At 49.1% G+C, this 25959-nt stretch overlaps 1 protein-coding gene across 3 annotated transcripts in view; it reads right to left on the bottom strand.

Moving 5' to 3' along the window:
• The window catches only part of bcl9l (BCL9 like), a 132501-nt gene that overhangs the window by 26721 nt on the left and 79821 nt on the right, over positions 1 to 25959 (bottom strand). For 2 of the 3 annotated variants that reach the window (XM_033049752.1, XM_033049753.1), the window contains exons 2-3: positions 22491 to 22607; positions 16867 to 17183 (exon numbers count right to left, since the gene is read on the bottom strand). In XM_033049752.1, coding sequence (XP_032905643.1) covers positions 16867 to 17171 — 305 coding nt within the window. In that variant the 5' untranslated portion in view covers positions 17172 to 17183; positions 22491 to 22607. The remainder of the gene's footprint in view (positions 1 to 16866; positions 17184 to 22490; positions 22608 to 25959) is intronic. The other variant, XM_033049754.1, reaches the window with a different exon arrangement.

Genomic DNA, 25959 nt, shown 5'->3' with positions numbered 1-25959 from the left:
GGGATCTTATAGAAACTTACAAAATTCTTAAGGGGTTGGACAGGCTAGATGCAGGAAGATTGTTCCCGATGTTGGGGAAGTCCAGATCAAGGGGTCACAGTTTAAGGATAAGGGGGAAATCTTTTAGGACCGAGATGAGAAAAACATTTTTCACACAGAGAGTGGTGAATCTGTGGAACTCTCTGCCACAGAAGGTAGTTGAGGCCAGTTCATTGGCTATATTTAAGAGGGAGTTAGATGTGGCCCTTGTGGCTAAAGGGATCAGGGGGTATGGAGAGAAGGCAGGTACAGGATACTGAGTTGGATGATCAGCCATGAACATATTGAATGGTGGTGCAGGCTCGAAGGGACGAATGGCCTACTCCTGCACCTATATTCTATGTTTCTATGTTTGAAGAAGGGACTTGACCCAAGTTCTCCAGAGATGCTGCCTGACCTGCTGAGTTACTCCAGCACCTTGTGTCCCCTCTGTAAACCAGCGTCTGCAGTTCCTCGTATCCACAGAAATAGTAAACAGGGCAGTGAGTGGAAAGAGGAAAGGAGTTAATATTTCCGACTGAAGGTTCTTCATGTTTGACTGGAACGGTTAACTCTGTTCCTCTTTCACAGACGCTGACTGATCCGCTGTGTCAGGCCACAGGGAGGAGGAGTGATATTTAGATCTGGATCTTGTGTGACTGAAACCCACCCAGAGAGATGCAAAGTCTGCAGCAGAGGCTCCTTGCCTTCAGCTTCTGAGACGTACAAATCTGCGGATATTTGTTTTGGGAGCAGCTTTCACCGTGGGCTTAAAATGAGGACAGGCAAGGTCCAAGATCTGTAATTCTACTCCCAAGGAGAGGGGTGGGAGCTTGGGAAACATTGACCAACTCCGATCCATGCTCATCAAATCTGTCATATATGTATCTCAGGGGGCAGGGGCGGGCACGGTGGCGCAGTGGTAGAGTTGCTGCCTTACAGCGATTGTAGCGCCGGAGACCCGGGTTCGATCCTGACTACGGGCGCTGCCTGTACGGAGTTTGTACATTCTCCCCATCACCTGTGAGGGTTTTCACCGAGATCTTCGGTTTCCCCCCCACACTCCAAAGACGTACAGGTTTGTAGGTTCTTTGGCTTGGTATCAACTTAAATTGTCCCTGGTGGGTGTAGGATCGTGTTAATGTGCGGGGATCGCTGACCGGCGCGGACTCGATGGGCTGAAGGGCCTGTTTCCGTGCTGTATCTCTAAACTAAATTAAACAATTTTCTCCGGCAAAGATAGACACAAAGTGCTGGAGAAATTCAGCGGGTGAGGCAGCATCTATGGAGCGAAGGAATAGGCGACGTCTCGGGTCGGGACCTTTCTTCAGACTGCTCTTCGAGCCAGCACCGCCGTTCAATATGATCATGGCTGGTCATCCAGAATCAGTACCCCTGTTCCTGCTTTTTCCCCCACATCCCTTGATTCCGGCACCTAGTCACCTGGAGAACCTCCCCTCCCCCCCCTCCCCTCCTTCCCAGATCCAGAGCCTCAGCGATCCCCGCACACTAACGCCACCCTACACACACTAGAGCCAATTAACCTGCAAACCTGCACGTCTTTGGAGTGTGGGAGGAAACCGGCGCAGGTCACGGGGAGAACAGGCAAACTCCACATAGACAGCACCTGTCGTCAGGATCGAACCCGGGTCTCTGACCCTGTCAGGCAGCAACTCCACCGCTGCGCCACCCAGCTGCTGTGGAACTGTAGCCTATTGGGAACCTGTGGCTGTGCTCCCGTAGCCGCTGTGGGTACAGTGTCTGTGGAAGTACCCCCCCCCCCGGGGGGTGATCTGTGCTTTTGAAGGTGCAGGGGAGAGATGGCGAAGTACAAAGTCAGGTTACAGAAGCCTGCGCAGACTGCCGGCATGGGGCAGGAGCGGGGCGGTGAACAATGGAGAGGCTGTAACATGTGGAGCAGAGCCGTTGTGGGGCGGGCGGGGCAGGGCGGAAGGGTGTGTGTGTGTGTGTGTGTGTGTGGTGTGTGTGTGTGTGTGTGTGTGTGTGTGTGTGTGTGGTGTGTGTGTCAGTGTGTGTGTGAGTGTGTGTGTGTGCTGTGTGTCAGTGTGTGTGTGTGTGTGTGTGTGTGGGTCAGTGTGTGTGTATGTGTGTCAGTGTGTGAGTGCGTGCGTGTGTGGTGTGTTGTGTGTGTGTGTGTCAGTGTGTGGTGTGGTGTGTGTGAGTGAGTTGCGTAGTGTTTGTGTTTGTTGTGCGTGTGTGTGTTGTGTGTGTGTGTGCGTGTGTGTGTGTGTGTGTGTTAGTGTGCGGAGTGCGTGTGTGTGTGTGTGTTGTGTGTGTGTCAGTGGTGTGTGAGTGCGTGCGTGTGTTTGTGTGCGTGTAGTTGTGTGTGTGTGTGTGTGTGTGTGTGTGTGTGTGTGTGTGTGTGCGTGCGTGCGTGTGTGTGTGCGCGCGCCTGCCTGCACCGAAATGCTTCAGGATCAAAGAGCTCCAGATTGCACTCAATGGAAACCTCTCAGTAGACAGACTGAGATTCCAGAACAGCCCTGTTGTGCTCACCGAGCGGATCGCACCCATTGCCAAGCACCACACCGAGTGTGTTACACTTCAGACATCACCATTATTAGCGCAGACACACTCGGGTAAAAGCTAGTCAGGGATCCCTATTTCCCCAACCGGAGTTACTGCAGCACTTTGTGTCCGTTTTCGGATCTAACCATCATCTGCAGTTCTCCCCTTCATCAGTATGAAGAAGGGTCTCGACCCCCTAAACATCACCCATTCCTTCTCTCCTGAGATGCTGCCTGTCCCGCTGAGTTACTCCAGCGTTTTGTGTCTCTCCCTATCCCAACTCCACACGACCATACAGGCGTCACCCTGCGTGCAACATGTCGACACGTGACGCCTGTATGGTCGTGAGTAGTTGCCAAAGAGTCGCACCTTGAAACATATAAGATTGTTAAGGGTTTGGACACACTAGAGGCAGGAAACATGTTCCCGATGTTGGGGGAGTCCAGAACCAGGGGCCACAGTTTAAGAATAAGGAGTAAGCCATTTAGAACGGAGTCGAGGAAACACTTTTTCTCACAGAGAGTGGTGAGTCTGTGGAATTCTCTGCCTCAGAGGGCGGTGGAGGCCGGTTCTCTGGATGCTTTCAAGAGAGAGCTAGATAGGGCTCTTAAAAATAGCGGAGTCAGGGGATATGGGGAGAAGGCAGGAACGGGGTACTGTTTGGGGATGATCAGCCATGGTCACATTGAATGGCGGTGCTGGCTCGAAGGGCCAAATGGCCTACTCCTGCACCTATTGTCTATTGTATATTTTTCTGGTTGCCGCTGATTTTCAACATGTCGAAAATTTTCGGCCACCTGCTGCGACCATGACGGGTGCCGGCAAGTCACCGGAAAAAAAATCGTGTAAGTGGGACAGGGCCTGCACTTGCTGCAGCACAACAGAATATCTACCAGTGTATTGAGCATTGCCAGTAATATGTAACACAATGGGCTTCACAGGGACATCCATCCACTGGGCTGGTTCAATGATACATTGCACAAAGGAAGATAGTTGTGGCTGTTGGGGTTCAATCATCACCACCCTACAAATATCTCAGGGCACTGTTCCTGACCCAACCAACGTCCATGTCATCCTCCTATCGCAAGGGGGAGACGAGGGGTTGTCCACAGATCTTTTGCAGCTTCCCATCTTGTCCCTCCCTTTGCATAACCCCCAATGAGTAAAGGCCACCATTCACCCTGCCACCAACCACGGCTTGCAACGCTGCTCATCTGGTCACTCAACTACACAAGCACAACGCAACTGCTCTACACTATGACAGCAGCAGCACCAGAGATGTATTTGGATCAAGACCCCCCCCACTTCTGAAGAAGGGTCCCAACCCGAGCTGTCACCTATTCATTTTCTCCAGAGATGTCGCTGAGTTAGTCCAGCATTTTTGTGTCTGTCTTCGGTTGAAACCAACATCTACAGTTACTCCCCATCCACCAGAGATGTATTCCACTGGCTCTGAAAGCCTTGTGGAATCCACTCGTATTGTGCTGTTCCTTCAACGCTGGTGAATTTCGGCGCTGATCATTCACCTACCCCAGAAAAAACTGCAGATGAAACAGGACTAAAAAACGTACATCAGAACAGCGACAGCATCGTGAAAAACTAGAATACTACAAAGCAAAACAATGAGTGAGTGTGTGTGTGTGTGTGTGTGTGGGGGGGGGACTGTCAAAGTGAATGAATCATTCATGCTGGAAAACTTGGACAAGACATGGAAAAGGGTGATTAGAAGTGGGGAATGCGTATTGAAGCAGTGGGTCACCACGCACTGGTACCACGAGGGATTTACGGCCAGAACGGGGCTGGGCGGACCAGACTGGTGAAACAGAAATTATTCATCACTTTTCAATTACGACTTAATAGGGCAAAATAAATTAAAAAAACAGCTTTGATCTTGGGAATGAGGCAATTCAATTAACCCTCAATTAGTTCTGTGCTCGGTCTGCATCAGCTTTATTGTACTCTCTGGTTTGTAGAGAGGTTTAAGGGCCTGTCCCACGTACGTGTCCTTGGCACGCAAATTTACGCGACCTCGTGGTCGCGTTGAGGCGCGACGGTCCCGCGAAGGTCGCACGCGACTTCATTCGCCCGCACAGCCGTCTGGAGCGCGTGACGTCATTTGAAGATGGACGCAAAATGCAGGAGTAACTCAGCGGGACCGGCACCATCTCTGGAGAGAAGGAATGGGTGGTGTTTCGGGTCGAGACTCTTCTTCAGTCTGAAAGTAGGGTCTTGACCCGAAACGTCACCCATTGCTTCTCTCCAGAGATGCTGCCGGTCCCGCTGAGTTACTCCTGCATTTTGTGCCCATCTTCAATTTTCTTGGCCCCGCTCTGGGAGTAGAAGTGGGGGCGGATCCGGACCGCAACGGCCGTGAGCCCCAGGCCGAGCTCGGCGATCGTTTGCCTGCTTCTGCTGCTGTTGAAGGTGAGACGTTGCGTCACGCCAGGGTTTTGGGCCTGTCCCACTTTGGCCGTCAGTTACGCGACAGGCCGGTGGCGCGCGAAGATTTCGTTCGCTATAAAAATTTCGGAGCCCCGCGCGATGCCGCGCACAACTACGTACCCCTCCGCGCTTCTCAGTGGGACCGGCCCCGCGTGGCCACACGATGCCCGTGCGCCTCAGTGTGACCACGAGGTCGTGCAATTAGCGTGCCAAGGACACGTAAGTGGGACAGGGGCTTAAGGCTCAACACGACAGTCCCATCAATTGCAAATTTCAAACACGTTGCCCGTTTAATTGGGGGGGGGGGGGGGTAGAATTGAATCAAGTGAGGGAATGTACGATGTGACAGCCAGTCATATTTGACATCAGTGATCCCCAGGGTCTCTGGGGGGGAAAAAGCCCAAATGAAATAATTGTCACCAATAAGAAGTTAGCAGGCCGCGGGCAGAATCAATAAACTCTCCCTGTTGCCCCTCTGCTGCTCCACAGACTCTAAATTACAAACCAAAGTGAGACGGATAAGACAGGAGAGCTTACGCTAAGTTAAACGTGTCCCTGAGCTCAAGTCCCTTCAAGTACTACAAGATTGGCGGTTTTCAGACGAAACACAAACTGCTTTGGATTCTTTCATATTTTGCCTGCAGAGAGTGCAAACAAAAACTAGGGCAGTGTCCGTGAGATACTTTGTTTCCTAATTCCTTTTAATGTGCTGCCCGGGGAATTTTTGTGCTTCATGTTTAACAGCCCCATTAGCCGATAAAAGTGAAATCGACAGTCAGCCCGGGGAGAAAATCCCGATTTGAGCTGGAAATGAGATTCTGATAAAGCATCGGTACACGACACAAACATGTCCTCAGATCGACACAAAAAGCTGGAGTAACTCGGAAGGGCAGGCAGCATCTCTGGAGAGAAGGAATGGGTGACGTTTCGGGTCGGGACCCGAAACGCCACCCATTCCTTCTCTCCAGAGATGCTGCCTGTCCCGCCGAGTTACTGCAGCTTTTTGTCTCTATCTTCGGTTTAAACCAGCATCTGCAGTTCATTTCCCACACATACAAAAAACGCCGTGACTGGCACTGGTCCTGCAGGGTTAAACTAATCTGATAACCCAACTGTGCCCTAAACAGGGGGTAATGGAATCGGACACCTGTTTATCTCTCAGGGTCTCAACCTGAAAAGTCTGTGGAGGCCGGTTCTCTGGATGCTTTCAAGGGAGAGCTAGATAGGGCTCCCATTCCTTCTCTCCAGAGATGCTGCCTGTCCCGCTGAGTTGCTCCAGCTTTTTGTATCCACCTGCAGTTCTTTGCTTCTAGATCTTGCCAAACCGAGCCTACATTCCTCCAAACTTTGCCGATCCTTCCCCTGACCGGCGAAAGAGCGGACCATGACGGGGCAACCTGCTAGAAGTATATCAAATTCTGCCGGGCGTGGGTAGGATAGGCAGTCGGGACATTTCTCCCGCCAAGGATGGAAAAATCAAATACTACGGGGCACGGACTTGAAGTGAGAGCGGCAGAGGTTCTATGAGACAGAGAGTGTTTACACAGAGAGTGGTGAATCTGTGGAATTCTCTGCCACTGAAGGTAGTTGAGGCCAGTTCATTGGCTATATTTAAGAGGGAGTTAGATGTGGCCCTTGTGGCTAAAGGAATCAGGGGGTATGGAGAGAAGGCAGGTACGGGATACTGAGTTGGATGATCAGCCATGATCACATTGAATGGCGGTGCAGGCTCGAAGGGCCGAATGGCCTACTCCTGCACCTGTTTTCTATGTTTCTATGTCCATTAGCACTAATGTGTTTCACTCTGGGAACAATTTACAATTTTACCGAAGCCAATTAAAGCTACAAATCCTGCACGTCTTTGGAGTGTGGGAGGAAACCGGAGCACCCGGAGTAAACCCACGTGGGTCATGGGGAGAGCGTGCAAACTCCCAACAGACAGCGCCCGTGGTCAGGATCGAACCCGGGTCTCTGGCGCTGTGAGGCAGCAAGTCTACAGCTGCGCTTCTTCCTGCGATAGAGTTGGGGAAGTGATACCCCACAGTTAATGTTCTATGTTTCTATGAGACGGGCAAGGGCAAAAGATTCAGATTTAAGGAAGATACTTCTTCCCCAAGACGGATGTGGTGAGCGGGGGGGGGGGGGGGGGGGAAGTTCTGGCAGATGCTGCCGTTGCGGTGAGAGAGGGTTGAGACAAGCTTAATTCTTTGTAACGTTGCTAAGTGATGACGATTCATCGCGGGGGGAAACCCCAGGGCAAGGGGGCAGCGAGCGGCAGCTGCAACTAGTCCCAGCCCCACTGGTTCAGTCGGCACAGCTGAAACTACAGGGAGTCCACGATGGACTGTCCCACAACCCACACACACACACACCACCACCATGGAGCCAAGCAGCAGAGGCTGCTACTGCGACCATCGTGCCTGTGATATCTCTCTAAACATCTCTCCCTCTGCCCTGCCACAATGATGCCAGAATCTGTTCCATTTCAATCAGGCCAGTGCGTAAATACTTCTCATTTACTCTCAGCTTCAGTTGTCAGTTGTTTAACCCACTGAAGGAAGGACAATGTATTTACAGGTAGACAGATATGCTGGAGAAACTCAGCAGGCGCGGCAGCATCTATGGAGCGAAGGAAATAGGCAACGTTTCGGGACGAAACGTTGCCTATTTCCTTCGCTCCATAGATGCTGCCACGCCCGCTGAGTTTCTCCAGCATTTTTGTCTACCTTCGATTTTCCAGCATCTGCAATTCCTTCTTGAACATGATGTATTTACACACTGTAAATGCCTCGATCGTAATTATGTTTTAATACAGACAATAGGTTCAGGAGTAGGCCATTCGGCCCTTCGAGCCAGCAGCGCCATTCATTATGATCATGGCTAATCATCCCCAATCAGTACCCCGTTCCTGCCTTCTCCCCATATCCCTTGACTCCGCTATTTTTAAGAGCTCTATCTAACTCTCTTGAAAGCATCCAGATAATTGGCCTCCGCTGCCTTCTGAGGCAGAGAATTCCACAGACTCACAACTCTATTGATGAAAAAGTTTTTCCTCGTCTCCGTTTGAAATGGCCTACCCCTTATTCTTGAACTGTGGCCCCTAGTTCTGGACTCCCCCAACATCGGAGACATGTTTCCTGCCTCTAGCGTGTCCAATCTCTTAATAATCATATGTTTCAATAAGATGCCCTTTCATCCTTCTAATTTCCAGTATATACAAGCCTAGCCACTCCATTCTATCAAGATATGACAGTCCCGCCTTCCTGGGAATTAACCTTATAAACCTACGCTGCACTCCCTCAATAGCAAGAATGTCCTTCCTCAGATTTGGAGACCAAAACTGCACACAATACTCCATGTGTGGTCTCACTGGGTCCCTGTACAACTGCAGAAGGACCTTTTTGCTCCTAGACTCAACTCCTCTTGTTATGAAGGCCATTGTGCCATTTGTCTTTCTGCTGACTGGTACAGTCAACAAAAGCTTTTCACTGTACCTCGGTACATGTGACACTAAGCTAAAACTAACTGGGGGCTGGAGGGTGAAGCTGGGGGCATGGAACAGCCCAAAATGGGTGAAAGGAAACAGCTAATCCATGAGTGGCATTTAGACCAGGGTGACACCCAATGACATCAGCGGCAACAGTCAGGCTCGACTTGGAAGTGAATGCATCACCTCACTGAAAACATTTAGCTGTATTACCGCTGGTGAAATTCCCCACAATGACGAGTGGAGGCTCCACCCACACACTCGGGAACCTTGTACATCTGAAACTGGTGAGGGCAGAGCACTGAAGGGGCAGCACTGTGGCAGGGCGATGGAGTTGCTGCCTCACAGCGCCAGAGACCCGGGTTCCATCCTGACTACGGGAGCTATCTGCGTGGAGATTTTACGCTCTCCCCGTGACCTGCGCCGGTTTTCTCCCCCACTCTAGAGACGTGCAGGTTTGTAGGTTTAATCGGCCTTGGTACCATTGTCAATTGTCCCTGGTGTGTGTGTGGGATAGTTTAACTTGGCGTCGCGTTTTGCACGCTACATATCCACTATGAAACATATAAGATTGTTAAGGGCTTGGACACACTAGAGGCAGGAAAGATGTTCCCGATGTTGGGGGGGAGTCCAGAACCAGGGGCCACAGTTTAAGAATAAGCAGTAAGCCATTTAGAACGGAGACGAGGAAACACTTTTTCTCACAGAGAGTGGTGAGTCTGTGGAATTCTCTGCCTCAGAGGGCGGTGGAGGCCGGCTCTCTGGATGCTTTCAAGAGAGAGCTAGATAGGGCTCTTAAAAATAGTGGAGTCAGGGGATATGGGGAGAAGGCAGGAACGGGGTACTGATTGGGGATGATCAGCCATGATCACATTGAATGGCGGTGCTGGCTCGAGGGGCCAAATGGCCTACTCCTACACCTATTGTCTATTGTTACATTATGGGCCGAATGGCCCGTTCCTGTACTGTACTCTTCTCTATTCAATCCTTGATGGCAGAACACAACCAATGTGTCCACCAGGGACATTTACCCACTGGAGACTCGCGACAAGAATAAACCTAAACTGACCCCAATTTTTCCCTGACCATTCCTTTGCCCTTAGTATGCCTATAGAATGCCTTTGAATTTGAGGCACACCTCAAAAGCTGCCTACCCCCCACACTGGATCCCTATCAGTTTGCCTACCGCAAGAACAGGAGTACGGAGGATGCCATCTCAACGGCACTTCACTCCGCCCTCTCCCACCTCGACAACAGAGACACTTACGTAAGAATGCTGTTCATCGATTACAGCATAGCATTCAACACCATTATACCATCTAAACTGATCACCAAACTCGGTAACCCGGGCATCGACCCCTCCCTCTGCAACTGGATACTGGACTTTCTAACCAACAGACCCCAGTCTGTTAGGTTAGACAAGCACACCTCTTCAACCCTCACCCTGAACACCGGCGTTCCACAGGGCTGTGTGCTGAGCCCCCTCCTCTACTCCCTCTTCACCTATGACTGCACACCTGTACATGGTACTAACACCATCATCAAGTATGCAGATGATACAACGGTGATTGGCCTCATCAGCAACAACGATGAGTCGGCCTACAGGGAGGAGGTCCAGCACTTAGCAGCATGGTGCGCTGACAACAACCTGGCCCTTAACTCCAAGAAGAACAAGGAGCTCATTGTAGACTTCAGGAAGTCCAGGGGCGGCACGCACACCCCCATCCACATTAACGGGACGGAGGTGGAACGTGTTTCTAGCTTCAGGTTCCTGGGAGTCAACATCTCCGATGACCTCTCTTGGACCCACAATACCTCAACTCTGATCAAGAAGGCTCACCAGCGTCTCTTCTTCCTGAGGAGACTGAAGAAGGTCCATCTGTCTCCTCAGATCCTGGTGAACTTCTACCGCTGCACCATCGAGAGCATCCTTACCAACTGCATGACAGTATGGTATGGCAACTGCTCTGTCTCCGACCGGAAGGCATTGCAGAGGGTGGTGAAAATTGCCCAACGCATCACCGGTTCCTCGCTCCCCTCCATTGAGTCTGTCCAAAGCAAGCGTTGTCTGTGGAGGGCGCTCAGCATCGCCAAGGACTGCTCTCACCCCAACCATGGACTGTTTACCCTCCTACCATCCGGGAGGCGCTACAGGTCTCTCCGTTGCCGAACCAGCAGGTCCAGGAACAGCTTCTTCCCGGCGGCTGTCACTCTACTCAACAACGTACCTCGGTGACTGCCAATCACACCCCCCCCACCCCCAGACACTTATTATTATTTATTCAAATCATTTGCTATGTCGCTCTTCCAGGGAGATGCTAAATGCATTTCGTTGTCTCTGTACTGTACACTGACAATGACAATTAAAATTGAATCTGAATCTGAATCTGAATTTACCCCAATCCTGTCTGCCAGTGATACATCATCACCCCTCTTAACTTTCCTAATTATTGTTGTAAGCGCCTCTGTAGACTTTATACTGTTGATGGGTCTCCTGACATTAGCTCCCAATACATAGAAACAAAGAAAATAGGTGCAGGAGGAGGCCATTTGACCCTTCGAGCCAGCTCCGCCATTCATTGTGATCATGGCTGATCGTCCCCTATCAATAACCTGTGCCTGCCTTCTCCCCATATCCCATGACTCCAATAGCCCCTAGAGCTCTATCTAACTCTCCCTTAAATCCTTTATTTATTCATTTATTTTTAAATTAGAATTTAAGTTTTATTGAATGATAGTTTTAAAAACAACCAATGCCTGTCATAAGCTTCCGTTTTCTCCTCTCTGCCAGCCGGCACCATCCCTAGGGCTTGCTGTCCTTGTCCATAACATTGTCAATGAAAGAGAGTTGTACATGTTCACTGTCATCACAGGTCTAGCGACAGTTCTCTATTTACTATCAAACAACATTATTGAAACTTGGCTGCTTACTGTGGTGGAGATGTATTGACACTGGCTCCAGCAGCGGGCAGGACGCTGCCTTGTTCACTCATGCCCAGATGCGCAAACAATGGGCTTCTTTCCCCAGTCCAGCTGTTCTGACACAATCTGCTCACAATAGTCCAGCTGTTTTAACGCTCTCTTGTTTACCAACTTAACCCAACTGCTATGACACCACCTGACACTGTGGTGGTGCAGCGGTAGAGTTGCTGCCTTGCTTACAGCGCCAGGGACCCAGGTTCGATCCTGTCCACGCACGCTTGCCTGTACGGAGTTTGTACATTCTCTGCGTAGGTTTTCTCCCAGAACTTCGGCTTCCTCCCACACTCTAAAGACATCCGGGTTTGTAAATTAATTGGCTTGGCATAAATGTTTAAATTGTCCCTGGTGCAGGATAGTGTTAGTGTGCGGGGGTCGTTGGTCGGTGCGGACTCGGTGGGCAGAAGGGCCTGTTTCCATACTGTACCTTGAAACTAAACTACCTGTTCACAATAATCCAGCTGTTCTAATATCACCTGTTCACAATAATCCAGCTGTTCCGACACCACCTGTTCACAGTAATCCAGCTGTTCTAATATCACCTGTTCACAATAATCCAGCTGTTCCAACACTACCTGTTCACAATAATCCAGCTGTTCTAATATCACCTGTTCACAATAATCCAGCTGTTCCGACACTACCTGTTCACAATAATCCAGCTGTTCTAATATCACCTGTTCACAATAATCCAGCTGTTCTGACACCACCTGTTCACAGTAATCCAGCTGTTCTCTCACTCCCTGTTCGCAGTAATCCAGCTGTTCTCTCACTCCCTGTTCGCAGTAATCCAGCTGTTCTAACACTACCTGTCCACAACAGTCCATCTGTGCTGCCACTATTCTGTTCACCCCTGCTGGCCGTACAGGTTTGACCGATATAGACACTGCCGGGTCCACAGTGCTGCAGCGGGTGTGTTTGCCGGCCAGATGTGCTGAAATCAGTTCCGTATCGTCCAGCTGTGCCGCCACCACTCTGTTCAATCCGGCCCAGCTGCTGTGACACTGGTGTGTCGGAATGAACTGCAGACGCTGGTTTAAACCGAAGATAGACACAACAAGCTGGAGTAACTCAGCGCAGGACAGGCAGGTTCTCTGGAGAGATGGGAGTGGGTGACATTTCGGCGTCTCTACCTGAAACGTCACCTGTTACTTTTCTCCAGAGATGCTGTCTGAGCCGCTGGAGTTACTCCAGCTTTTCGTGTCTGCACTGACACTGGTGCCGTTCGTTATTGACAAGCACCACTGCCGTTAGCCCGCAGACCCTCACCCCACGGACAACCCGGGGGGAATTCCCGGACTGCCGGGGGGTTTGGATGCATCCTTGGCCGGGATTCATAACTTCATAAGTGATAGGAGCAGCATTAGGCCATTCGGCCCATCAACTCTACTCCGCCATTCAATCTCGCCCCCCCCCCCATTCTCCTGCCTTCTCCCCATAACCCAAGACAGTCGCACTAATCAAATTGCTATATGGATTTGATTGTAAAATTGTTATTTAATATTTAGTATGAAGAGAATATTTTGTGATTTGTGTGTTACAGTGTTGGGTGAGCTGGCATTGTTTAATTTGTAAATATGATGGTTGTAAATAATTCAATACATTTATTTTTGGTTTAAAAAACACAGTAGTATGCGACAAGTTGTGACTCAGCGAGACTAAAACCAGCTGTGCACCATAATCCAGCTGTGCTGACACATGCTCCTCACTCACTCCACCCCAGCTGTGTTGTAAACCTCGCGGCTGTGCATTCTCTGGTGTGTTCACTAGTATTCCGCTGCACTTGCACTAATTCAGTGGCACAAACACACCTCAGCCCGGATGTGTTGTTCAGTCTGGTTCGTGAGCACCGACACATCCGCTCATATTAGTCTAATTACTAAGCGACATTTCTGCCCCGTCATAATCAGGCTGTGCTGGGAATACAATGTTCAGCTTCATGCTGCTGCTGCTGCTGCCGCCGTCACCAGATTGTCAACACTAGTCTGTTCACTGTGATGCCTTGTAATGACAATAGACAATAGACAATAGACAATAGGTGCAGGAGTAGGCCATTCAGCCCTTCGAGCCAGCACAGCCATTCAATGTGATCATGGCTGATCATCCCCAATCAGTACCCCGTTCCTGCCTTCTCCCCATATCCCCCTGACTCCGCTAGTTTTAAAAGCCCTATCTAGCTCTCGCTTGAAAGCATCCAGAGAACCTGCCTCCACCGCCCTCTGAGGTAGAGAATTCCACAGACTCACCACTCTCTGTCAGGAAAAGTGTTTCCTCGTCTCCGTTCTAAATGGCTTACTCCTTATTCTTAAACTGTGTGGCCCCTGGTTCTGGACTCCCCCAACATCAGGAACATGTTTCCTGCCTCCAGTGTGTCCAAGCCCTTAATAATCTTATATGTTTCAATAGGCCGAGACCCTTCTTCAGACCCAAAAACGTCACCCATTCCTTCTCGCCAGAGATGCTGCCTGTCCCGCTGAGTTACTCTGGTATTTTGTGTCTACCTTCGATTTGAACCAGCATCTGCAGTTCCTCCCTACACAGAAACGTTTAGTTTCATAATACAGCACGGTAACAGACCCTTCGGCCCATCAAGTTCTGGACGCACCAGCGATCTCCCATATACTAACACTATCCTACACATACCAGAGATAATGTAACATTTACACCAAGTCAATTAACCTACAAACCTGCACATCTTTGGAGTGTGGGAAGAAACCGGCGATCCTGGAGAAAACCCATGTAGGACCCGGGGGATTTTAATGTTAGTTTTAGTTTTAGAGATACAGCACGGAAACAGGCCCTTCAGCCCACCGAGTTCAGACCGACCAGCAATCCCCGCATATTAACACTATTCTGCACAAACCTGGGACAATATAGACAGGGATAGACAGAGTTGGCGTGGATAAGCTTTTCCCACTGAGAGTAGGGAAGATTCAAACAAGAGGACATGACTTGAGAATTAAGGGATAGAAGTTTAGAGGTAACATGAGGGGGAACTTCTTTACTCAGAGAGCGGTAGCTGTGTGGAATGAGCTTCCAGTGGAAGTGGTGGAGGCAGGTTCGATTTTATCATTTAAAAATAAATTGGATAGGTATATGGACGGGAAAGGAATGGAGGGTTATGGTCTGAGTGCAGGTAGATGGGACTAGGGGAGAATACGTGTTCGGCACGGACTAGAAGGGCCGAGATGGCCTGTTTCCGTGCTGTAATTGTTATATGGTTAATTTATACAAAGACAATTAACCTACAAACCTGCACGTCTTTGGAGTGTGGGAGGAAACCGAAGATCTCGGAGAAAACCCGCGCAGACCACGGGGGAGAACGTACAAACTCCGTACAGACAGCAACCCCGTGAGGCAGCAACTCTACCGCTGCACCACCGAGCCACCCTGCTCTTCACTGCCGATGGATCTGGAGGGTGGCGAACAGTGCACAGCAAACACAAGACCCACAACTGCCAAATATGCCTCTGTTTGCAAAAATCTGCAGCTGTGTCAAATCAAGCAATCTGTCCAGATAGCAGATAGCGCCAACATGTCCTCCTCATCAGATCATGTCGCTCGTATCTTTGTTCAAAACTTGCAATTCATGGGGAAAAAGTTTTAAAGGGTGTCAAATTTCACAGCTAATATTAATCAAACTTCTATCGAGTACCCGCAAATTAGCGGGGGGCTTTCTTCCAAACACCCCGCATTGGCTCTTCAGTTTAGTTTATTGTCGGTAGACAAAAGTGCTGGAGAAACTCAGCGGGTGCAGCAGCATCTATGGAGCGAAGGAAATAGGCAACGTTTCGGGCCGAAACCCAAAGGGTTTCGGCCCGAAACGTTGCCTATTTCCTTAGTCCGAAACCCTTCTTCTTCAATGTTAGAAAGTTAATGGTGAGAAGGCAGGAACTGATGTAGGATGTCGGCATGTACTCGCTAGGATTTAGAAGTTTGAGGAGGGATCTTATAGAAACTTACAAGATTCTTAAGGGGTTGGACAGGCCAGATGCAGGAAGATTGTTCCCGATGTTGGGGAAGTCCAGAACTAGGGGTCACAGTTTAAGGATAAGAGGGAAGTCTTTTAGGACCGAGATGAGAAAATCATTTTTTTACACAGAGAGTGGTGAATCCCTGGAATTCTCTGCCACAGAAGGTAGTTGAGGCCAGTTCATTGGCTATATTTAAGAGGGAGTTAGATGTGGCCCTTGTGGCTAAAGGGATCAGGGGGTATGGAGAGAAGGCAGGGATGGGATACTGAGTTGGATGATCAGCCATGATCATATCGAATGGTGGTGCAGGATCGAAGGGCCGAATGGCCTACTCCTGCACCTATTTTCTATGTTTCTTCAGACTGGTCGTTTGCACCGAGGTACAGTGAAAAGCTTTGGTTGCATCCTTACCAGTTAGCAGAATGTCTACACATGATTACAATCGAGCCGTCCACAGTGTACAGACACACAATACAGGGAGCAACACGAATAGTGTTTAGTGTAAGATAATGATCTTGTGAAGGTGTACAAAATCATGAGGGGAATAGATTGGTTAGACGCACAGGGTCTCTTTGGGGGAATCGAGAACCATAGGTTTAAGGTGAGGATGGGGGGGGGAGAAGATTTAATAGGAACCTGAGGGGTAACTTTTTCCACATAAAGGGTGGTGGGTGTACGGAACGAGCTGCCAGAGGAGGCAGTTGAGGCCAAAGATCCTATAGCGAGCAAGATGGTCCACTCGACGAAAAAGACGTAGTACGGTCATGGGCAGATTCACGGGTAATTTTCGGCCCCATTTCCGTAACCGGCTTCCGTCTCCGCACCAAAGATCCCGTAGCGGAGCAAAGATACTAGTGCGGAGACGGAAGCCGGTTACGGAAACATCCTCGTAAAAATAAAAGTTCTTTGGTAAAAATCTTCTCCTCATTTTCAGAATTATAATTTATTAACACAAACTGTTCCCCCGCAACGTTGATTACACTGCGAGTCGGGTCGGGTCGGGTTACTGAAATGGATGAAAAAAAGGCCCACGTTCCGCTCCGTTGCGTACTACACGTCAGCCCATTGCATTTAGAAGGAGTGGTCTATCTTGCTCCGCTATAGGATCTTTGGTTGAGGCAGGGACTCTTGCAAAGTTGAAGAAACATGTGGATAGGTACATGGTAGACAAAAGTGCTGGAGAAACTCAGCGGGTGCAGCAGCATCTATGGAGTGAAGGAAATAGGCAACGTTTCAGGCCAAAACCCTTCTTCAGACACTTACATGGTACAGGTACATGGATTGGGACAGGTGTAGAGGGAGGTGGGGCAAATGCAGGTAGGTGGGACCAGTGTAGATGGGACATGTTGGTCAGTTTAGGCAAGTTGGGCCGAAGGGCCTGTTTCCATGCTGTATGAGTCTATGAATTCCAGGAAATAGTCACGGCAAGAGTTTAAATACCTTTGTGTGTCGGCCAGCGGCGGGCTCTTCAGACCGCGGGGCTTGGAGCAGCCCGAATGAAGTGTGCCGGGGCTGTGGGACATCATGCCCGGTGAGCCCGGGCTCTTTAAGTGCTTGTTGGGGCTCGAGTTCTTCTGGGCCCGGGCTGGCTTCTGCGAACCGGCCAACATTTTACTGTCGGCCAGCCGAGTCTTCTCCTTCTTGTTTTTCTTCTGACAAACGAACTGCTCCAGGATGGGGAGCTCCTGTGGCACGGAGGGAACCCGCTGAGGGTCAGCCTGCTCTTGTTGCCGGTACTCTCTCATCTCCTGCGCTCACTGAGGGGAGAGAGGGAGAGAGGGAGAGAGAGAGGGACGTCAAATTAAAGAGCAAAAAATAAAATCCACCACAAATATCACCTGGCGCCAGAAACATAACCCGGAGCCAAGAAACCTCTGAGTTGCAGCAATATTTACTTCATTGCATCGTCCATCAGTCCCAGTCAAGGCCAACATTCCATTTGCCTTCAAAATCACTTGCCAAACTGGCTTGGAAATTTTTCCGAGTCTTGTACAATGCATCTGATTGTCTTCTAATCTCCAAACACCGACACTTAACAGTCACAAAGAAGGGTCCCGACCCGAAACGTCACCCGTTCCTTCTCTCCAGGGATGCTGCCTGTCCCGCCCGCTGAGTTACTCCAGCTTTTTGTGTGTCTATCTTCGGTTTAAACCACCACCACCTGCAGTTCCTTCCCACAGACTTCGCCGTCTCTCGTCATTTAAGCAATCTCGTTTTTCTATGCTTCCTCCCAAAACATTTTTAAGAAGGAACTGCAGATGCTGGAAAATCGAAGGTAGACAAAAATGCTGGAGAAACTCAGCGGGTGCAGCAGCATCTATGGAGCGAAGGAAATAGGCAACGTTACGGGCCGAAACATCTATGGAGCGAAGGAAATAGGCAACGTTTCGGCCCGAAACCAAAGGTTTCGGCCCGAAACGTTGCCTATTTCCTTCGCTCCATAGATGCTGCTGCACCCACTGAGTTTCTCCAGCATTTTTGCCCTCCCAAAAAATAATCCCCACCTAATTATATTTACCTTTTTGCCCACAAGCATCTCGGACCGTTTCAAACCGCTTAGAGTCTCTTTGTGCACTGCTCATAAATTACTTCAACAACTAAAACTTAGCAGTTCTGCAAACATTCACACATTATGCGTGGCTCCTTCATTTACATCATTTATATGGGGTGTAAAAAGGCTGAGGTCCCAAACAATGGCCCCTGAGGCAAAGATACAAAGTTTACAACTTGATGGTGACCTCGTTTATCCCTATTCTTTGTTTTCTCTCCTGTTAACCAACCCTCCCCTATTCATGGGGAAATAAAAGACTGGAGTGTGCTGGAGTAACTCATCGGGTCAGGCAGCATCTCTGGATAACATGAATAGGTGGCTGTTTCAGGTTGGGGCCCTTCTTCAGACTGATTCTTCTTTGGACTAGTCATGGAAATAGTCATTCTCAATATCCAGACTGGATAGACTCGGCTTGTACTCGCTAGAATTTAGAAGATTGTGGGGGGATCTTATAGAAACTTACAAAATTCTTAAGGGGCTGGACAGGCTAGATGCAGGAAGATTGTTCCCGATGTTGGGGAAGTCCAGAACAAGGGGTCACAGTTTAAGGATAAGGGGGAAATCTTTTAGGACCGAGATGAGAAAAACATTTTTCACACAGAGAGTGGTTAATCCCTGGAATTCTCTGTCACAGAAGGTAGTTGAGGCCAGTTCATTGGCTATATTTAAGAGGGAGTTAGATGTGGCCCTAGTGGCTAAAGGGATCAGGGGGTATGGAGAGAAGGCAGGTACAGGATACTGAGTTGGATGATCAACCATGATCATATTGAATGGCGGTGCAGGCTTGAAGGGCCGAATGGCCTACTCCTGCACCTATTTTCTATGTTTCTATGTTTTTATGTTATCAGTTGTTGTGTTGTGTGGCAACCAATCCTGTCTGTGACACCTTAATGAAGGTCTTAGACCAGGGGTGGGGAACATTTTCATGTTGGAATGCTGCGTTAAGTTAGCTGTAATCTAATAAGGCCGCATCCAACAAACTTCAATTAGATATGGTTGAAAATGTACATTTTTTTTTTAAAATAGCCCTCATGACTTACTTATGTTTTAATTGTGGCTGTCAGTCGGGGAGGATTATTTTGTTGAATCTTCTTTTACTCTTTGGTATTTTAAATACGTTCATTTTAAGATTAAAATAAAAATAATAAAAGATGAACAAAAACATATTAATGAAAATAAAAGGATTTGTTCTACAAAATTTGGATTCATTCAAAAGGCCGCACTTAATGGCCTAGAAGGCCGCAGGTTCCCCACCCCTGACTTAGGTAATCCAGAACGGGTCTGAAGAAGGGTTTCGGGACGAAACGTTGCCTATTTCTTTCGCTCCATAGATGCTGCTGCACCCGCTGAGTTTCTCCAGCAATTTTTGTGTATACAACGTACATCTATCTGCTCCCCTTTATCCATCCTGCCAGTCAAATCTACAAGGCAGGCCAACATGTTAAAAATCGTTTCACTTTCATAAAACCATGTTTACTTTGCTTTGGAGATACAGTGTGGAAACAGACCCTTCGGCCCACCGAGTCCGCGCCGACCAGCGATCCCCACTCATTAACACTACCCTACACGCACACATTCGGGAGAATTTTTACACATACCAAAACAATTAACCTAGAAAACTGAATGTCTTTGGAGTGTAGGTAGAAAACCTACGTGGTCACGGGGAGAATGTACAAACTGCATATAGACACCACCCATAGTGGGGTTCGAACCCAGCTCTCTGGCGCTGCAAAGGCTGTAAGGCCGGAACAGTACCACTGTGCCACCGTGCCGCCCTGTATTTGTTAGCAGCATCTAATCATGTTATACTTGTTAAGCGCCAAGATTTATCATTTCCATTAATAATGGATTCCAACATTCTCCCAACTTCTTCTATTAACATAATCGGTCTTTTCCTGTTTCTCATTGGGCAGCAGATATTAAAGCTTGCAAGCACATACTGCCAGATTCAAGAACAGCCACTGTCAGTCTCATCAACAGAGCTCTCACAAGCTAAGGATATATTCCCGATCCTCCAGTCTACCTCGTGCAGACCTTGCACTTTTCTTTACCTGCACTTTATCTGTAGCTATAACACTCCATCCTGCAATTGAGACTTTAGAGAAACAGCACGGGAACAGACCCTTCGGCCCACCGAGTCCGTGCCGACCAACGATCACCAATTAGCCAACAAATCCGCACGTCTTTGGAGCGTGGGGAGAAAACCCAGGCGGTCACAGGGAAAATGTACAAACTCCGTACAGACAGCAGCCGTAGTTGGGATCGAACCCGGGTCTCTTGAGCTGTTAGGCAGCAACTCTACTGCTGCGCCACTGTGCCGCCCACAACTATAAGGTCATAAGTAGGAGTAAAATGAGGCCATTCGGCCCATCGAGTCTGCTCTGCCATTCAATCCTGGCTGATCTATCTCTCCCTCCTAACCCCATTCTCCTGCCTTCTCCCCATTACTTCTGATACCTGTAATAACCAACGATGCATGGTTTCCTTTGGCACTACCTGTTGAGCTGGTGGATGGTTTGATTGTCCTCAAGTACGGTACAGTGGAGCCTGATGAGACTGTATCTTACAGCAACACGTGACATCAATAAGCCAACACCAATGGAGAATCCTTTACTGAGGTGACCGATTAATCCTGTTTTATTACACATCCCAAAATAGCCGCTTCACTGAATGGGTTCACTAAATATTCTTCCAGGAACTGTCTCAAATGCATTCCATGACCTCATCCGTTGCTCATATGCTTTGACCAGTTTAGTTTAGTTTAGATATACAGCGCGGAAACAGGCCCTTCGGCGCACTGAGTCCGCACCGACCAGCGATCCCCGCACATTAACACTACCCTACACACACTGGGGACAATTTACATTTATACCACGCCAGTCAACCTACAAACCTGTACGTCTTTGGAGTGTGGGAGGAAACCGGAGATCTCGGGGGGTCTCGGGGAAAACCCACGCAGGCCACAGGGAGGAACGTACAAACTCCGTACAGACAGCACCCGTAGTCGGGGTCGAACCGGGGTCTCTGGCACTACGAGCGCTGTATGGCAGCAACTCTACCGCTGCTCCACCGTGTTTGAAAGTTAACAGTGCAGCGTTGCAAACAGTGAACATGAGAAGCTGCGAGCTGCAGAACCACAGGGCAAGAACCTTAAAGTCACATCATACAAATGAGTTTGTTTTTGGTCAATCTGAGCTCACCAGGCCAAATGGGCAACTGCAGATTTCTATTATTCTACCACTTTGGACCAACGATATCTAAAGTTTCACAAGCGAGGTTCTCCCAGCCTTGTGTCTAGGGCACAGACAGGCAATGACTGTCACGAACGGCATGCCGGCTAATATGACAAACTCAAGAGGGCCGGGCAATTTGTTTTGGCCAGTCGTTCCTTCGTTCCCGCAAATGCAATTGGGAGGAAATGACACAATAATCCCACACGCTGCATCTCTGAATGCCGATGTGTTCACAACACTGCCACAAGACTAAATGTTGCTAGTCACTGCTCTGGTGAGGAGCAATTGAAGCATTCAGACGGAGTAAAGGCTGGGCCCTGGGGACAGGCAGCACCAAGAGGACTTCCACCTGTTTAGATTTGTTGCATTCAGCAGCTTAGCTTAGTTTATATCCATTTAGAGATACAGCGTGGAAACAGGCTCCTCGGCCCCTCGAGTCTGTGACGAGCAGCGATCCCCGCACATTAACACACACACACACACACACACACACACACACACACACACACACACACACACACACACACACACACACACACACACACACAGACACACACACACACACACACACACACACAATAATTTACATTAATAGTAAGCCAATTAACCTACAAAACTGTTTAAGAAGGAACTACAAATGCTGGAAAATCGAAGGTAGACAAAAGTGCTGGAGAAACTCAGCGGGTGAGGCAGCATCTATGGAGCGAAGGAAATAGGCAACGTTTCGGGCCGAAACTCCAGGGATGTACAGGTTTGAAGGTTAATTGGCTTGGTAAATGTGTAACTCGATTTTTGTCCCGCCCCCTCCCCTGACATCAGCCTCGACCCGAAACGTCGCCCGTTCCTTCTCTCCAGAGATTCTGCCTGACCCGCTGAGTTACTCCAGCATTTTGTGTCTGCCTTCGATTTATACCAGCATCTGCAGTTCTTTCTTACACATTTTGTGATTTGTCCCTAGTGTGTGCAGGATAGTGTTAGTGTGCGGGGATCGCTGGTCGGCACGGACTCGGTGGGCCGTAGGGCCTGTTTCCACGCTGTATCTCTAAACTAAACTAAAGGGTCTTGACCCGAAACGTCACCCATTCCTTCTCTCCAGAGATGCTGCCTGACCCGCTGAGTTACTCCTGCAATCTGTGTCTGTCCCAGAATGATCCTATTAAATGTGGTGTCAGACTGGTAAAAGACATCGCACTGCATCCACAGTTCCCTATCAGAACACCTGATTATAAATTCCCCACCTTCTTTAATGAGTTTAACTTTAATCTATTTAAGATCCTTACTGAAGATACTCCAATCAGGCAGTTTCTTATGCAGTTGGAAAGCAAGCGGTGAGCGATGAGAGAGCCGGATAGTAAAACATTCTCCTTCCTCCCGCAGTGTGCTGGGTCCTCACTGGTCTGCGAAAACAAAACAGAAACATGAATGAGTGACCCTGTCTGCATCCGACCCAAGATGTAACCAAACTCCTGTCAACTGATCGTCTGGTAGGGGGAGCTCCTGAGCCTGCCCTCCGACAGACTTAAACCTCCCCAAACAGCTGTAGCAATGATCTTTGCTACCAATGGTCTGCTGTAGATTCCGTTGCCAGCGCCGATACCTTCAGTAACAACCATATTCTCACTCTGACAAGAAACGGCACCGCATATTCTTGCTATTGAGGGAGTGCAGCGTAGGTTATAACATAGAAACATAGAAAATAGGTGCAGGAGTAGGCCATTCGGCCCTTCGAGCCTGCACCGCCATTCGATATGATCATGGCTGATCATCCAACTCAGTATCCCATCCCTGCCTTCTCTCCATATCCCCTGATCCCTTTAGCCACAAGGGCCACATCTAAAATATAGCCAATGAACTGGCCTCAACTACCTTCTGTGGCAGAGAATTCCACAGATTCACCACTCTCTGTGTAAAAAATGATTTCTTCATCTTGGTCCTAAAAGACTTCCGTCTTATCCTTAAACTGTGACCCCTAGTTCTGGACTTCCCCAACATCGGGAATAATCTTCCTGCATCGAGCCTGTCCAACCCCTTAAGAATTTTGTACGTTTCTATAAGATCCCCCCTCAATTTTCTAAATTCTAGCGTGTACAAGCCGAGTCTATCCAGTCTTTCTTCATATGAAAGTCCTGCCATCCCAGGAATCAGCCTGGTGAACCTTCTCTGTACTCCCTCTATGGCAAGAATGTCTTTCCTCAGATTAGGAGACCAAAACTGTACGCAATACTTACAGGTTTACAAGATTAATTCCCGGGATGGCGGGACTGTCATATGCTGAGGGAATGGGGAAGCTGGGCTTGTACACTCTGGAGTTTAGAAGGACGAGAGGAGATCTCATTGAAACATATAAGATTGTTAAGGGTTTGGACACGCTAGAGGCAGGAAACATGTTCCTGATGTTGGGGGAGTCCAGAACCAGGGGCCACAGTTTAAGAATAAGGAGTAAGCCATTTAGAACGGAGACGAGGAAACACTTTTTCTCACAGAGAGTGGTGAGTCTGTGGAATTCTCTGCCTCAGGGGGCGGTGGAGGCAGGTTCTCTGGATGGTTTCAAGAGAAGCTAGATAGTGCTCTTAAAAATAGCAGAGTCAGGGGATATGGGGAGAAGGCAGGAACGGGGTACTGATTGGGGATGATCAGCCATGATCACATTGAATGGCGGTGCTGGCTCGAAGGGCCAAATGGCCTAATCCTGCACCTATTGTCTATTGTCTATTTTGATAGGGCAGCTTACACCCCCAGTGGTACGGAGGTCGACTTCTCGAACTTCAAGTAGCCCTTGCAATCCCCCCCCCCCCCCTCCATCCCCTCCCCCTTCCCAGTTCTCCCGCCAGTCTTACTGTCTCCGACTACATTCCATCTCTGTGCCATCCACTCCTGACATCAGTCTGAAGAAGGGACACGACCCGAAATATCACCCATTCCTTCTCTCCAGAGATGCTGCCGGTCCCGCTGAGTGACTCCAGCATTTTGTGTCTATCTTCGATTTAAACCAGCATCTGCAGTTCTTTCCTTCTCATTCTGACTGCCGTTCCCAGACATCAACTCCTTGTACCAGGTTTAGGGCACGTAGGCACAAAGAACTGCAGATGCTGGTTAGCACACAGAAGGGTCACAAGTGCTGGAGTAACCCAGCATGTCGGACAGTGCCTCTGGAGAACGTGGACAGGTGACGGATTCAGGTCGATTCCCTTCTTCAGACTGAATTAGGGCGGCATGATGGCGCAGCGGTAGAGTTCCTGCTTCACAGCGCCAGAGACCCCGGTTCGATCCTGGCTAGGGGTGCTGTCTGTATGGAGTTTGTATGTTCTCCCCGTGACTGCGTGGGTTTTCCCCGGGCGCTCCAGTTTCGTCCCACACTACAAAGACGTGCAGGTTTTCTAGGTTTATTGGCTTTGGTAAAAATTGTAAATTGTCCCTAGTGTGTGTAGGGCAGTGTTAGTGTTACGAGGCGATCTGGTGGGCACGGGCTCGGTGGGCCGAAGGGCCCTTTTCCACACTGTATCTCCAAAGTCCAAAGTCACCTAATCAAAGGCTGCCTGACCTGCTGAGTTACTCCAGCAATTTGTGCTCTTACAGGATAAAGCAGTTAGATTGTGTCTGCTGACGTAGGCATTTAATTAAAACATATCAGATCCTGAGGGAATCTTGAGAGGGTGAGGGTGGAGAGAATATTGCCTCCTGTGGGAATCATTGTTGCAATATACAGGGCTACCCATGTAAGCCGGTGGAGGTGATGATTCATTTTGTTCACTGAATATATTTAAAACAGAAGTGGAATCATTCTCGATAACCAAGGGGGTGAAAAATGACCCGGGGCGTTGGGAATGCGGAGTGGAGGTTGCAATCAGATCAGTCGTGATCTTATTAAACTGCAGGGCAGCTCCAAGGGAAGGAGCTGTCGACTTCTGCTCTTTATTCGTGTGTTAAGTGGCCTTTGAATGGATCAACGGGGAATTGCTGGGTCTGCTCCAGTAGTGGCAGGGAGCAGTAAACCAGTACAGAACCATGTCCGAGAATAAGCCACCACTTCCCTGAATAAGGACTGAAGTGGCAAAGACTTTAGGCTTCAGCGATAAAGCTCCCAAACTGGCCCTTCGGCCCAACGAGTCCGTGCCGATCAGCGAAATCTCCAAACGCTAAAACCCCTGTCCCACTGTACAAGTTCATTCCAAGAGTTCTCCCGAGTTTGCCCTGATTCGAACTCTGAGATTTACGGTAATGGCCACTCTTCGGTACTCAATTTCTCATCATGTTGAAAAATCTTCACGAGTCTTCCCGTGCTTACCTGCCGTTAGCGAGTCTTCCCGAGTACCTGCCGTTAGCGCTAAGAGACGTCCCCGAGCTCCGACGTACCCCCTACGTTCATTCTCCGTGCTTACCACGAGTTTGATTTTTTTTTTAAACTCAGGAGAGCTCTTGGAATGAACTAGCACCGTGGGACAGGGCTATTACACTATCCTGCACACTTGGGGGACAATTTTACAATTTACCGAAGCCAATTAACCTACAAACCTGCACGTCTTTGGAATGTGGAAAGAAACCAAAGCACCCGGAGAAAACCCACGTGGTCACAGGGAGAATGTACAAACTCGGTAGACAGCAGCCGCAGTCAAGAACAAACGCGAGTCTCTGGCGCTGTGAGGCAGTTACTCTGCCACGGCATCATTGTGCTGCCAAAAATGAGGGACAAAATATAATGACATGGGTAGGCTGGTGTGGGTGGGGGGGGGGGGACGGGATGGTGTAGTC

This window comes from Amblyraja radiata, chromosome 33 (assembly GCF_010909765.2).
Source record: "Amblyraja radiata isolate CabotCenter1 chromosome 33, sAmbRad1.1.pri, whole genome shotgun sequence".
Classification (NCBI taxonomy): Eukaryota; Metazoa; Chordata; class Chondrichthyes; order Rajiformes; family Rajidae; genus Amblyraja; species Amblyraja radiata.
This window is presented reverse-complemented; position numbering and strand designations above follow the sequence as displayed.